Source organism: Cherax quadricarinatus, chromosome 84 (assembly GCF_038502225.1).
Source record: "Cherax quadricarinatus isolate ZL_2023a chromosome 84, ASM3850222v1, whole genome shotgun sequence".
NCBI lineage: Eukaryota > Metazoa > Arthropoda > Malacostraca > Decapoda > Parastacidae > Cherax > Cherax quadricarinatus.
The window spans coordinates 14419321-14433457 of record NC_091375.1 but is presented as its reverse complement, the minus strand read 5'-3'; the positions used below and the strand labels follow the sequence as shown (position 1 = coordinate 14433457).

At 44.8% G+C, this 14137-nt stretch overlaps 1 protein-coding gene across 8 annotated transcripts in view; it reads right to left on the bottom strand.

The window, feature by feature from the left end:
- Positions 1-7626, bottom strand: part of Nup358 (Nucleoporin 358kD) — an 89168-nt gene extending 81542 nt beyond the window's left edge. For all 8 annotated transcript variants that reach the window (XM_070103159.1, XM_070103155.1, XM_070103152.1 and 5 more), the window contains exon 1: positions 7444-7626. In XM_070103159.1, coding sequence (XP_069959260.1) covers positions 7444-7515 — 72 coding nt within the window. In that variant the 5' untranslated portion in view covers positions 7516-7626. The remainder of the gene's footprint in view (positions 1-7443) is intronic.
- Positions 7627-14137: the final 6511 nt, after the last annotated feature.

The following is a 14137-nucleotide window of genomic DNA, read 5'->3' as shown; positions in this document are numbered from 1 at the left end:
GGCAGTTAGGGTAAGATATAAACAGCTATTGGAGGATAGATGGGCTAATGAGAGCATAGGCAATGGGGTCGAAGAGGTATGGGGTAGGTTTAAAAATGTAGTGTTAGAGTGTTCAGCAGAAGTTTGTGGTTACAGGAAAGTGGGTGCAGGAGGGAAGAGGAGCGATTGGTGGAATGATGATGTAAAGAGAGTAGTAAGGGAGAAAAAGTTAGCATATGAGAAGTTTTTACAAAGTAGAAGTGATGCAAGGAGGGAAGAGTATATGGAGAAAAAGAGAGAAGTTAAGAGAGTGGTGAAGCAATGTAAAAAGAGAGCAAATGAGAGAGTGGGTGAGATGTTATCAACAAATTTTGTTGAAAATAAGAAAAAGTTTTGGAGTGAGATTAACAAGTTAAGAAAGCCTAGAGAACAAATGGATTTGTCAGTTAAAAATAGGAGAGGAGAGTTATTAAATGGAGAGTTAGAGGTATTGGGAAGATGGAAGGAATATTTTGAGGAATTGTTAAATGTTGATGAAGATAGGGAAGCTGTGATTTCGTGTATAGGGCAAGGAGGAATAACATCTTGTAGGAGTGAGGAAGAGCCAGTTGTGAGTGTGGGGGAAGTTCGTGAGGCAGTAGGTAAAATGAAAGGGGGTAAGGCAGCCGGGATTGATGGGATAAAGATAGAAATGTTAAAAGCAGGTGGGGATATAGTTTTGGAGTGGTTGGTGCAATTATTTAATAAATGTATGGAAGAAGGTAAGGTACCTAGGGATTGGCAGAGAGCATGCATAGTTCCTTTGTATAAAGGCAAAGGGGATAAAAGAGAGTGCAAAAATTATAGGGGGATAAGTCTGTTGAGTGTACCTGGTAAAGTGTATGGTAGAGTTATAATTGAAAGAATTAAGAGTAAGACGGAGAATAGGATAGCAGATGAACAAGGAGGCTTTAGGAAAGGTAGGGGGTGTGTGGACCAGGTGTTTACAGTGAAACATATAAGTGAACAGTATTTAGATAAGGCTAAAGAGGTCTTTGTGGCATTTATGGATTTGGAAAAGGCGTATGACAGGGTGGATAGGGGGGCAATGTGGCAGATGTTGCAAGTGTATGGTGTAGGAGGTAGGTTACTGAAAGCAGTGAAGAGTTTTTACGAGGATAGTGAGGCTCAAGTTAGAGTATGTAGGAAAGAGGGAAATTTTTTCCCAGTAAAAGTAGGCCTTAGACAGGGATGTGTGATGTCACCGTGGTTGTTTAATATATTTATAGATGGGGTTGTAAGAGAAGTAAATGCGAGGGTCTTGGCAAGAGGCGTGGAGTTAAAAGATAAAGAATCACACACAAAGTGGGAGTTGTCACAGCTGCTCTTTGCTGATGACACTGTGCTCTTGGGAGATTCTGAAGAGAAGTTGCAGAGATTGGTGGATGAATTTGGTAGGGTGTGCAAAAGAAGAAAATTAAAGGTGAATACAGGAAAGAGTAAGGTTATGAGGATAACAAAAAGATTAGGTGATGAAAGATTGAATATCAGATTGGAGGGAGAGAGTATGGAGGAGGTGAACGTATTCAGATATTTGGGAGTGGACGTGTCAGCAGATGGGTCTATGAAAGATGAGGTGAATCATAGAATTGATGAGGGAAAAAGAGTGAGTGGTGCACTTAGGAGTCTGTGGAGACAAAGAACTTTGTCCTTGGAGGCAAAGAGGGGAATGTATGAGAGTATAGTTTTACCAACGCTCTTATATGGGTGTGAAGCGTGGGTGATGAATGTTGCAGCGAGGAGAAGGCTGGAGGCAGTGGAGATGTCATGTCTGAGGGCAATGTGTGGTGTGAATATAATGCAGAGAATTCGTAGTTTGGAAGTTAGGAGGAGGTGCGGGATTACCAAAACTGTTGTCCAGAGGGCTGAGGAAGGGTTGTTGAGGTGGTTCGGACATGTAGAGAGAATGGAGCGAAACAGAATGACTTCAAGAGTGTATCAGTCTGTAGTGGAAGGAAGGCGGGGTAGGGGTCGGCCTAGGAAGGGTTGGAGGGAGGGGGTAAAGGAGGTTTTGTGTGCGAGGGGCTTGGACTTCCAGCAGGCATGCGTGAGCGTGTTTGATAGGAGTGAATGGAGACAAATGGTTTTTAATACTTGACGTGCTGTTGGAGTGTGAGCAAAGTAACATTTATGAAGGGATTCAGGGAAACCGGCAGGCCGGACTTGAGTCCTGGAGATGGGAAGTACAGTGCCTGCACTCTGAAGGAGGGGTGTTAATGTTGCAGTTTAAAAACTGTAGTGTAAAGCACCCTTCTGGCAAGACAGTGATGGAGTGAATGATGGTGAAAGTTTTTCTTTTTCGGGCCACCCTGCCTTGGTGGGAATCGGCCGGTGTGATAATAAAAAAAAAAAAAAAAATATTAGTTATAAAATATAAATATCAAAGCTGTTATAGACGTTGGTGTTCAGTGGTCAGTCGTCACGTGAGGTCACAGACCCTGAGCTGCTTGGGGATTAGCGTGGACGGTTACAAAGCATGGCTTGCTTCTACAGTGTTTTAAAAGCTGAGGTTGGAGAGTTGAAGGAGGAGGTCTTGCTTCTCCAGGAGGAGATTAGGAGGCTGAAGGTCCACCTCAATGGGCCTGGGAGAGAGTGTGAGGTGGTTGGAGATGTGGGGAATGAGGCTTCTAGCAGTGAGGTGCAGTCTGTCTCTCACTGTGAGGAGGCTGTTGGTGGGGTGGTAGCAACGGCTACCAGCAGTGAGGTGCAGCCCAGCACCTGCTACAAGTGGCGAGTTGTTCACAGTAATGGGAGGCGCATCAGAGTAAGGAAAGTTAAGAGTGCAGATCTGAAGGTAGGAAATCGCTTCTCTGTTCTCCAGGATGAATGTACTTCAGTGGCCAGTGAAGGTAAGGGTACTACTGCCCCTGCTAATGAAGGTAAGCGCATTCTTGTGGTTGGTGACTCTCAGGTAAGATATGTTGATCGTGCTTTTTGTAATAGGAATAAGAAGATGAGAGATAGAGTGTGCTTCCCTGGAGCTGGTGTTGGGGACATTGTCAACAGACTGGATAATATCATGTCAGGTAATGGGAACAAGCCCATTATCTGTCTCAGTGCTGGTGGAAATGATATTGGGAAGGGTAGGAGAGAAGAGCTGCTAGATAAGTACAGGTCAGCTATAGATTTCATTAAGTCTAAGGGAGGGATCCCAATCATATGTAGCATCTTGCCTAGAAGGGGAGTAGGAAATGAATGGTTGTCTAGGGCAATTGGTGTAAATTGCTGGCTAGACAGATACTGCAAGGAACTTGCAATCCCATTCATTGACAACTGGAACAACTTTTATGGCAAACATGATATGTATGCAAGGGATGGGGTTCATCTCTCTGGGGCAGGGGTGGTAGCACTTGCAGACTCGATTGAGAAGGCCATTGGTGAAATGCCTATGATTTTAAACTGATGGAAGATAGAGGTATGGGTGTGTGTGGGAAACAAGCAGGTTGCAACACTAGGGTTGGAAACAGTAAATGTATAAAAGGCATTCAGCATGAAGTTATAAATAAAGACAATAGAACAGGTCAGCAAACAAAGGGGGACAGCAGAGGGCAGCAAGTGACTAGCTCCCTTAAGGTTTACTATACTAATAGCAGGAGTGTTAGAAATAAGATAGATGAGCTAAGATTAATTGCAAGTGCAGGAAACATAGATATTATTGCTATAACAGAGACCTGGCTCAATCTGAAAGACAGAGAGATGCCCTCTGAATGTCACATACAAGGCTATAAATTATTCCACACTGACAGGGTCAACAGGAAAGGTGGTGGAGTAGCGATGTATGTCAGAGACAATTTAAATTGTTGTGTTAGACAAGATATTAAATTAGAAGCGTCAGCCACTGAATCTGTTTGGTTACAGCTTCTCGAGGGCCGAGAAAAACTAATTTTGGGTGTGATTTACAGGGCCCCAAATCTTGATAGGGAGTGCAGTAAACTTCTATGGGACGAAATTCGTAAGGCATCTACATACGAAAATGTTGTGCTAATGGGAGATTTCAACTATAGACAGATTGACTGGAGCAATTTGACAGGAAATTTAGAGTCGGGTGACTTTCTTGATACGATCCAGGATTGTTTTTTAAAACAGTTTGTGACAGAGCCAACTAGGGGAAATAACCTCCTTGACTTGGTTCTTGCCAGTAGGGAAACACTAATTAATAATCTTGAGGTTAATGATGAGCTTGGGGAGAGTGATCACAAATCACTCAGTTTTAACATATCATGGAATTCCCCTAATAATGGCAATCAAGTCTCCGTCCCTGACTTTCGCTTGGCTGATTTCATAGGACTGAAAAATTACTTAGGTGGGCTGAACTGGAATGACCTGACTAGGGGTCAGGTAGGTGGTGATGGTTGCCGATATGATGCTTTCCAGGGCATAGTTCTAGCTGCTCAGTCAAATTATGTTCCAAATAGGGAAATCAGATCAAACAAAAATGATCCTAAATGGATGAACAATAGATTAAAATATCTGATTGGTCAAAAGAGAGGCATATATAGGCAAATCAAAAGAGGAGAGGGGCAATTAAGAAATCGATATATTCAGTTAAAGAGAGAAATAAAAAAGGGAATTAGAAAAGCAAATAGAGATTATGAGGTTAAAGTTGCAAGAGAATCGAAGACTAACCCAAAAGGATTCTTTCAGGTATACAGAAGTAAGATCAGGGACAAGATAGGCCCACTCAAAAGTTCCTCGGGTCAGCTCACTGACAGTGATAAGGAAATGTGTAGAATTTTTAACACATACTTCCTCTCAGTTTTTACACAGGAGGATACCAGCGATATTCCAGTAATGATAAATTATGTAGAACAGGACGATAATAAACTGTGCACTATTAGGGTCACAAGTGACATGGTCCTTAGGCAAATAGATAAATTAAAACCTAACAAATCCCCAGGCCCTGATGAACTGTATGCAAGGGTTCTAAAGGAATGTAAAGAGGAGCTTAGCACACCTTTGGCTAATCTTTTCAACATATCACTACAAACTGGCATGGTGCCAGATAAGTGGAAAATGGCAAATGTGATACCTATTTTCAAAACAGGTGACAGGTCCTTAGCTTCGAACTATAGACCAATAAGCCTAACCTCCATAGTGGGAAAATTTATGGAATCAATAATTGCCGAGGCAGTTCGTAGCCACCTTGAAAAGCATAAATTAATCAACGAATCTCAGCATGGTTTTACAAAGGGGCGTTCCTGCCTTACGAATTTATTAACTTTTTTCACTAAGGTATTTGAGGAGGTAGATCATGGTAATGAATATGATATTGTGTATATGGACTTCAGTAAGGCTTTTGACAGGGTCCCACATCAGAGACTATTGAGGAAAATTAAAGCACATGGAATAGGAGGAGAAATTTTTTCCTGGATAGAGGCATGGTTGACAAATAGGCAGCAGAGAGTTTGCATAAATGGGGAGAAATCAGAGTGGGGAAGCGTCACGAGCGGTGTTCCACAGGGGTCAGTGTTGGGCCCCCTGCTGTTCACAATCTACATAAACGACATAGATGAGGGCATAAAGAGCGACATCGGCAAGTTTGCCGATGACACCAAAATAGGCCGTCGAATTCATTCTGACGAGGACATTCGAGCACTCCAGGAAGATTTGAATAGACTGATGCAGTGGTCGGAGAAGTGGCAGATGCAGTTTAATATAGACAAATGCAAAGTTCTAAATGTTGGACAGGACAATAACCATGCCACATATAAACTAAATAATGTAGATCTTAATATTACGGATTGCGAAAAAGATTTAGGAGTTCTGGTTAGCAGTAATCTGAAACCAAGACAACAGTGCATAAGTGTTCGCAATAAAGCTAATAGAATCCTTGGCTTCATATCAAGAAGCATAAATAATAGGAGTCCTCAGGTTGTTCTTCAACTCTATACATCCTTGGTTAGGCCTCATTTAGATTATGCTGCACAGTTTTGGTCACCGTATTACAGAATGGATATAAATTCTCTGGAAAATGTACAAAGGAGGATGACAAAGATGATCCCATGTATCAGAAACCTTCCCTATGAGGATAGACTAAGGGCCCTGAAACTGCACTCTCTAGAAAGACGTAGAATTAGGGGGGATATGATTGAGGTTTATAAGTGGAAGACAGGAATAAATAAAGGGGATGTAAATAGTGTGCTGAAAATATCTAGCCTAGACAGGACTCGCAGCAATGGTTTTAAGTTGGAAAAATTCAGATTCAGGAGGGATATAGGAAAGTACTGGTTTGGTAATAGAGTTGTGGATGAGTGGAACAAACTCCCAAGTACAGTTATAGAGGCCAGAACGTTGTGTAGCTTTAAAAATAGGTTGGATAAATACATGAGTAGATGTGGGTGGGTGTGAGTTGGACCTGATAGCTTGTGCTAACAGGTCGGTTGCCGTGTTCCTCCCTTAAGTCAATGTGACCTGACCTGACTAGGTTGGGTGCATTGGCTTAAGCCGGTAGGGACTTGGACCTGCCTCGCATGGGCCAGTAGGCCTTCTGCAGTGTTCCTTCGTTCTTATGTTCTTATGTTCTTATGTATTATTAGTTATAAAATATAAATATTAAAGCTGTTATAGACGTATTATTAGTTATAAAATATAAATATTAACTGTTATAGACGTATTATTAGTTATAAAATATAAATATTAAAGCTGTTATAGACGTATTATTAGTTATAAAATATAAATATTAAGACTGTTATAGACGTATTATTAGTTATAAAATATAAATATTAAGACTGTTATAGACGTATTATTAGTTATAAAATATAAATATTAAGACTGTTATAGACGTATTATTAGTTATAAAATATAAATATTAAGACTGTTATAGACGTATTATTAGTTATAAAATATAAATATTAAGACTGTTATAGACGTATTATTAGTTACAAAATATAAATATTAAGACTGTTATAGATGTATTATTAGTTATAAAATATAAATATTAAGACTTATAGACGTATTATTAGTTATAAAATATCAATATTAAAGCTGTTATAGACGTATTATTAGTCATAAAATATCAATATTAAAGCTGTTATAGACGTATTATTGATAAAATATAAATAATTAAACAATAAAGGACAACTCTGACCCTTAAATACGTTAAAAAAACACTGGTGACAATAGGTTTATAATTATACCCATAAAACAGTATATATAATTCAATGGTGACAAAACATGTACAAAATACATTATTATTTACCATTATATTCAACGTTTAGAAAAAAAAAATAATATACACAAAGACGCCAGAAACTACATATATTTCAACATCCAAGTTTATCTAACATATTTAACATCTCTCCCCTCCACCTGGTGATATATAATTAACAGAGATAATGATAACAGAGTGATATAATAAAGGGATATTAATATAAAAGCGGTAATAGTAAATATACGAGACACACAACATGCCGCCATAACCCTTACCTCATCCTCAGACTTGATTTTATTGAGCAAATCCCGCACGTGACGGTCCACGTCCTTCTTAGAGCGTAACATAGTCACTATATAACCATCACCGTCACCGTGGAAGTCACAAACATGAATATGATAGCTGGAAGTCAGCAGATCAATCCTCACACTTCCTTTAACATGGATAACCACGCGCTTATTTCTTAACAATTACTGAAAATTATTTTATTCTCGCCTCCATCTCTGCTTATAAAAAGTCCCCCGCGACTGCATATATTTAGTACATAATTCATGGCAAGTGGGAAAATGTTGAGATGTTAAATAATGGTGACTGTTTTATAGGTTTTGTTAAGAAATTTAAGTTGCGGGTAATTTTAAAAATACATTTGTACCCCCCCAGTCATGTGTCTTTTATTATTACGTCATTTTGCCCATAAATATGTAAATATTACAAATTTACGTTGGCAGAAGACGTATTACATTATAATACAAGTGTTTAATTAGGTACATCACTTCTAAAAAGAGTTAAAATATGGAGTAAAACTGATATATGAGATTTCTTCTGTCCTCTATAATAAGCTCTATTTCTATAAATACATGATATAACGTAATTAAAAGTATTTAATTTAGTATATCATTAATAAAAGAGTTAAATAAGCCTGTAAGGTGTCCCGTGGCCTGGTATGCAACGCTCTTGCTTTACACACTGAGTGTCTGTGGTTCGATCCCCGGCACGGGTGGAAACTTGGGCATTTATTATTTATATTCATGTTTCCTTACATCTGTTGACTCTGTTCACCTAGCGAGCAAATAGGTACCTGGGTGTTAGCCACCTTCCACCTGCTGTCATTGTTCACCTGGATCTTAGCTGACTGGTGTGGGTGGCATCCTGGGGGGGGGGACAAGACTGAGAAACACAATTGAAATCAGAGAGACAGTTCTGAATGACACACTTTCTGGGGTTATTCTGGGGTGGTTAACCCTCCGGGGTTAAAAATCCCAACAAATCTTATATTAACTCTCCTCTCTCCCTCTATCTCATCTTGTTATAAATAAAAAAATAAGCCAAATTTTGTACATTGTTAGATGCAACATCCCACCAATACAACTACGATAAGAGACAACACAATAAGTGTCAGGGACCCAAGACTGTTCTGTCCAACTGCCTACCGGCATACATAAAGGGGATTACCAATAGACCCCTGGCTGTCTTCACGACCCCTGGCTGTCTTCACGACCCCTGGCTGTCTTCAAGACCTCTGGCTGTCTTCAAGACCCCTGGCTGTCTTCAAGACCTTTGGCTGTCTTCAAGACCTCTGACTGCCTTCAAGACCCCCTGACTGTCTTCAAGACCCCTGGATGTCTTCACGACCCCTGGCTGTCTTCAAGACCTCTGGCTGTCTTCAAGACCCCTGGCAGTCTTCAAGACCTTTGGCTGACTTGAAGACCCCTGGCTGTCTTCAAGACCTCTGGCTGTCTTCAAGACCCCTGGCTGTCTTCAAGACCCCTGGCTGTCTTCACGACCACTGGCTGTCTTCACGACCCCTGGCTGTCTTCAAGACCTTTGGCTGTCTTCAAGACCCCTGGCTGTCTTCAAGACCTTTGGCTGTCTTCAAGACCTCTGACTGCCTTCAAGACCCCCTGACTGTCTTCAAGACCCCTGGATGTCTTCAGGACCCCTGGCTGTCTTCAAGACCTCTGGCTGTCTTCAAGACCCCTGGCAGTCTTCAAGACCTTTGGCTGACTTGAAGACCCCTGGCTGTCTTCAAGACCTCTGGCTGTCTTCAAGACCCCTGGCTGTCTTCAAGACCCCTGGCTGTCTTCAAGACCTTTGGCTGACTTGAAGACCCCTGGCTGTCTTCAAGACCCCTGGCTGTCTTCAAGACCCCTGGCTGTCTTCACGACCCCTGGCTGTCTTCAAGATCCCTGGCTGTCTTCAAGACCTTTGGCTGTCTTCAAGACTCCTGGCTGTCTTCAAGACCTTTGGCTGACTTGAAGGCCCCTGGCTGTCTTCAAGACCCCTGGCTGTCTTCAAGACCCCTGGCTGTCTTCACGACCCCTGGCCGTCTTCAAGACCCCTGGCTGTCTTCAAGACCTCTGGCTGTCTTCACGACCCCTGGCTGTCTTCAAGACCTTTGGCTGACTTCAAGACCCCTGGCTGTCTTCAAGACCCCTGGCTGTCTTCAAGACCTCTGGCTGTCTTCACGACCCCTTACTGTCTTCAAGACCTCTGGCTGTCTTCATGACCACTGGCTGCCTTCAAGACCTCTGGCTGTCTTCAAGACCTCTGGCTGTTTTACGACCCTTGGCTGTCTTCAAGACCCCTGGCTGTCTTGGATGACTTCAAGACTCCTGGCTGTCTTCAAGACCTCTGGCTGTCTTTACGACCCTTGGCTGTCTTGAAGACCTCTGGCTGTCTTCAAGACCTCTGGCTGTCTTCAAGACCCTTGGCTGTCTTGAAGACCTCTGGCTGTCTTCAAGACCCCTGGCTCTCTTCACGACCCCAGGCTGTCTTCAAGACCCCTGGCTGTCTTCAAGACCTCTGGCTGTCTTCAAGACCTCTGGCTGTCTTCAAGACCCTTGGATGACTTCAAGATTCCTGGCTGTCTTCAAGACCTCTGGCTGTCTTTACGACCCTTGGCTGTCTTTACGACCCTTGGCTGTCTTGAAGACCCCTGGCTGTCTTCAAGACCTCTGGCTGTCTTTACGACCCTTGGCTGTCTTGAAGACCTTTGGCTGTCTTCAAGACCTCTGGCTGTCTTCAAGACCCCCTGACTGTCTTCAAGACCCCTGGATGTCTTCACGACCCCTGGCTGTCTTCAAGACTCCTGGCTGTCTTCAAGACCCCTGGCTGTCATCAAGACCCCTGGCTGTCTTCAAGACCTTTGGCTGTCTTCAAGACCCCTGGCTGTCTTCAAGACCTTCGGCTGACTTGAAGACCCCTGGCTGTCTTCAAGACCTCTGGCTGTCTTCAAGATCCCTGGCTATCTTCACGACCCCTGGCTGTCTTCAAGACCTTTGGCTGTCTTCAAGACCCCTGGCTGTCTTCAAGACCCCTGGCTGTCTTCAAGACCCCTGGCTGTCTTCAAGACCCCTGGCTGTCTTCAAGACCCCTGGCTGTCTTCAAGACCTTTGGCTGACTTGAAGACTCCTGGCTGTCTTCACGACCCCTGGCTGTCTTCAAGACCCCTGACTGTCTTCAAGACCCCTGGCTGTCTTCACGACCCCTGGCTGTCTTCAAGACCCCTGGCTGTCTTCAAGACCCCTGGCTGTCTTCAAGACCTTTGGCTGACTTGAAGACTCCCGGCTGTCTTCACGACCCCCTGGCTGTCTTCAAGACCCCTGGCTGTCTTCAAGACCCCTGGCTGTCTTCAAGACCCCTGGCTGTCTTCAAGACCTCTGGCTGTCTTCAAGACCTTTGGCTGACTTGAAGACCCCTGGCTGTCTTCAAGACCTCTGGCTGTCTTCACGACCCCTGGCTGTCTTCACGACCCCTGGCTGTCTTCAAGACCCCTGGCTGTCTTCAAGACCCCTGGCTGTCTTCAAGACCTTTGGCTGTCTTCAAGACCCCTGACTGCCTTCAAGACCCCCTGACTGTCTTCAAGACCCCTGGATGTCATCACGACCCCTGGCTGTCTTCAATACCTCTGGCTGTCTTCAAGATCCCTGGCTATCTTCACGACCCCTGGCTGTCTTCAAGACCCCTGGCTGTCTTCAAGACCTTTGGCTGACTTGAAGACTCCTGGCTGTCTTCACGACCCCTGGCTGTCTTCAAGACCCCTGACTGTCTTCAAGACCCCTGGCTGTCTTCACGACCCCTGGCTGTCTTCAAGACCCCTGGCTGTCTTCAAGACCCCTGGCTGTCTTCAAGACCTTTGGCTGACTTGAAGACTCCTGGCTGTCTTCACGACCCCTGGCTGTCTTCAAGACCCCTGACTGTCTTCAAGACCCCTGACTGTCTTCACGACCCCTGGCTGTCTTCAAGACCCCTGGTTGTCTTCAAGACCCCTGGCTGTCTTCAAGACCCCTGGTTGTCTTCAAGACCCCTGACTGTCTTCAAGACCCCTGACTGTCTTCACGACCCCTGGCTGTCTTCAAGACCCCTGACTGTCTTCAAGATCCCTGACTGTCTTCAAGACCCCTGGCTGTCTTCAAGACCCCTGGCTGTCTTCAAGACCCCTGGCTGTCTTCAAGACCCCTTGCTGTCTTCAAGACCCCTGGCTGTCTTCAAGACCCCTGACTGTCTTCAAGACCCCTGACTGTCTTCACGACCCCTGGCTGTCTTCAAGACCCCTGGTTGTCTTCAAGACCCCTGACTGTCTTCAAGACCCTTGGCTGTCTTCAAGACCCCTGGCTGTCTTCAAGACCCCTGGCTGTCTTCAAGACCCCTGACTGTCTTCAAGACCCCTGGCTGTCTTCAAGACCCCTGGCTGTCTTCAAGACCCCTGACTGTCTTCACGACCCCTGGCTGTCTTCAAGACCCCTGGCTGTCTTCAAGACCCCTGGCTGTCTTCAAGACCCCTGGTTGTCTTCAAGACCCCTGGCTGTCTTCAAGACCCCTGGCTGTCTTCAAGACCCCTGGCTGTCTTCAAGACCCCTGGTTGTCTTCAAGACCCCTGGTTGTCTTCAAGACCCCTGGCTGTCTTCAAGACCCCTGGTTGTCTTCAAGACCCCTGGCTGTCTTCAAGACCCCTGGCTGTCTTCAAGACCCCTGGTTGTCTTCAAGACCCCTGGTTGTCTTCAAGACCCCTGGCTGTCTTCAAGACCCCTGGTTGTCTTCAAGACCCCTGGTTGTCTTCAAGACCCCTGGCTGTCTTCAAGACCCCTGGCTGTCTTCAAGACCCCTGGTTGTCTTCAAGACCCCTGGCTGTCTTCAAGACCCCTGGTTGTCTTCAAGACCCCTGGCTGTCTTCAAGACCCCTGGTTGTCTTCAAGACCCCTGGTTGTCTTCAAGACCCCTGGTTGTCTTCAAGACCCCTGGCTGTCTTCAAGACCCCTGGTTGTCTTCAAGACCCCTGGTTGTCTTCAAGACCCCTGGCTGTCTTCAAGACCCCTGGCTGTCTTCAAGACCCCTGGTTGTCTTCAAGACCCCTGGCTGTCTTCAAGACCCCTGGCTGTCTTCAAGACCCCTGGTTGTCTTCAAGACCCCTGGCTGTCTTCAAGACCCCTGGTTGTCTTCAAGACCCCTGGTTGTCTTCAAGACCCCTGGCTGTCTTCAAGACCCCTGGTTGTCTTCAAGACCCCTGGTTGTCTTCAAGACCCCTGGCTGTCTTCAAGACCCCTGGCTGTCTTCAAGACCCCTGGCTGTCTTCAAGACCCCTGGTTGTCTTCAAGACCCCTGGCTGTCTTCAAGACCCCTGGCTGTCTTCAAGACCCCTGGTTGTCTTCAAGACCCCTGGTTGTCTTCAAGACCCCTGGTTGTCTTCAAGACCCCTGGTTGTCTTCAAGACCCCTGACTGTCTTCAAGACCCCTGGTTGTCTTCAAGACCCCTGGCTGTCTTCAAGACCCCTGGTTGTCTTCAAGACCCCTGGTTGTCTTCAAGACCCCTGGCTGTCTTCAAGACCCCTGGTTGTCTTCAAGACCCCTGGTTGTCTTCAAGACCCCTGGTTGTCTTCAAGACCCCTGGCTGTCTTCAAGACCCCTGGTTGTCTTCAAGACCCCTGGTTGTCTTCAAGACCCCTGGTTGTCTTCAAGACCCCTGGCTGTCTTCAAGACCCCTGGCTGTCTTCAAGATCCCTGGTTGTCTTCAAGACCCCTGGTTGTCTTCAAGACCCCTGGCTGTCTTCAAGACCCCTGACTGTCTTCAAGACCCCTGGTTGTCTTCAAGACCCCTGGTTGTCTTCAAGACCCCTGGTTGTCTTCAAGACCCCTGGTTGTCTTCAAGACCCCTGACTGTCTTCAAGACCCCTGGTTGTCTTCAAGACCCCTGGTTGTCTTCAAGACCCCTGGCTGTCTTCAAGACCCCTGGTTGTCTTCAAGACCCCTGGTTGTCTTCAAGACCCCTGGCTGTCTTCAAGACCCCTGGCTGTCTTCAAGACCCCTGGCTGTCTTCAAGACCCCTGGTTGTCTTCAAGAGGAAGCTAGACAGACTCCTAAAGTCAGTATCTGACCAGCTGGGCTGTGATTCTTACGTTGGCTTACGTGCAGCCAGCAGTAACAGCCTGGTTGATCAGGTTCTCATCCACCACCAGGCCTGGTCATGGACCGGGCCACGGGGGCGTAGACCCCTGAAACCCCCTCCAGGTATGAGAGGTAAGATTTCTCTAAACAAATATATATTAGTTACACAGGCCTACACTGCATTAATATATATTCTTAGGGGAAGATAAGAGAGAAATCAGATTTTGTTGGGATTTTTAACCTCTGAGGGTTAGCCACCCAGGATAACCCAGCCAGATAATGTTAGTAACCCAGGATAACCCAGTACCATAAAAATTATTATAATAATAATAATAATAATAATAATAATAATAATAATAATAATATAATTAATACTAATGATTGGAACAAGAGTGAACAATACCAGTGGAAGAAGGACTTAAGAGCAGCATCTCATAACAATAACAAAGATAACATATATCTGTGTTATCGTGAGAATAATCATTATGGGGCTACAACACATGCATTTAACTAGAAAGTTCTATATATGTAACTCTCTCTCTCAGCCTTATACATATTAATAGTCTCTTTATGTACATAAGATGGAAA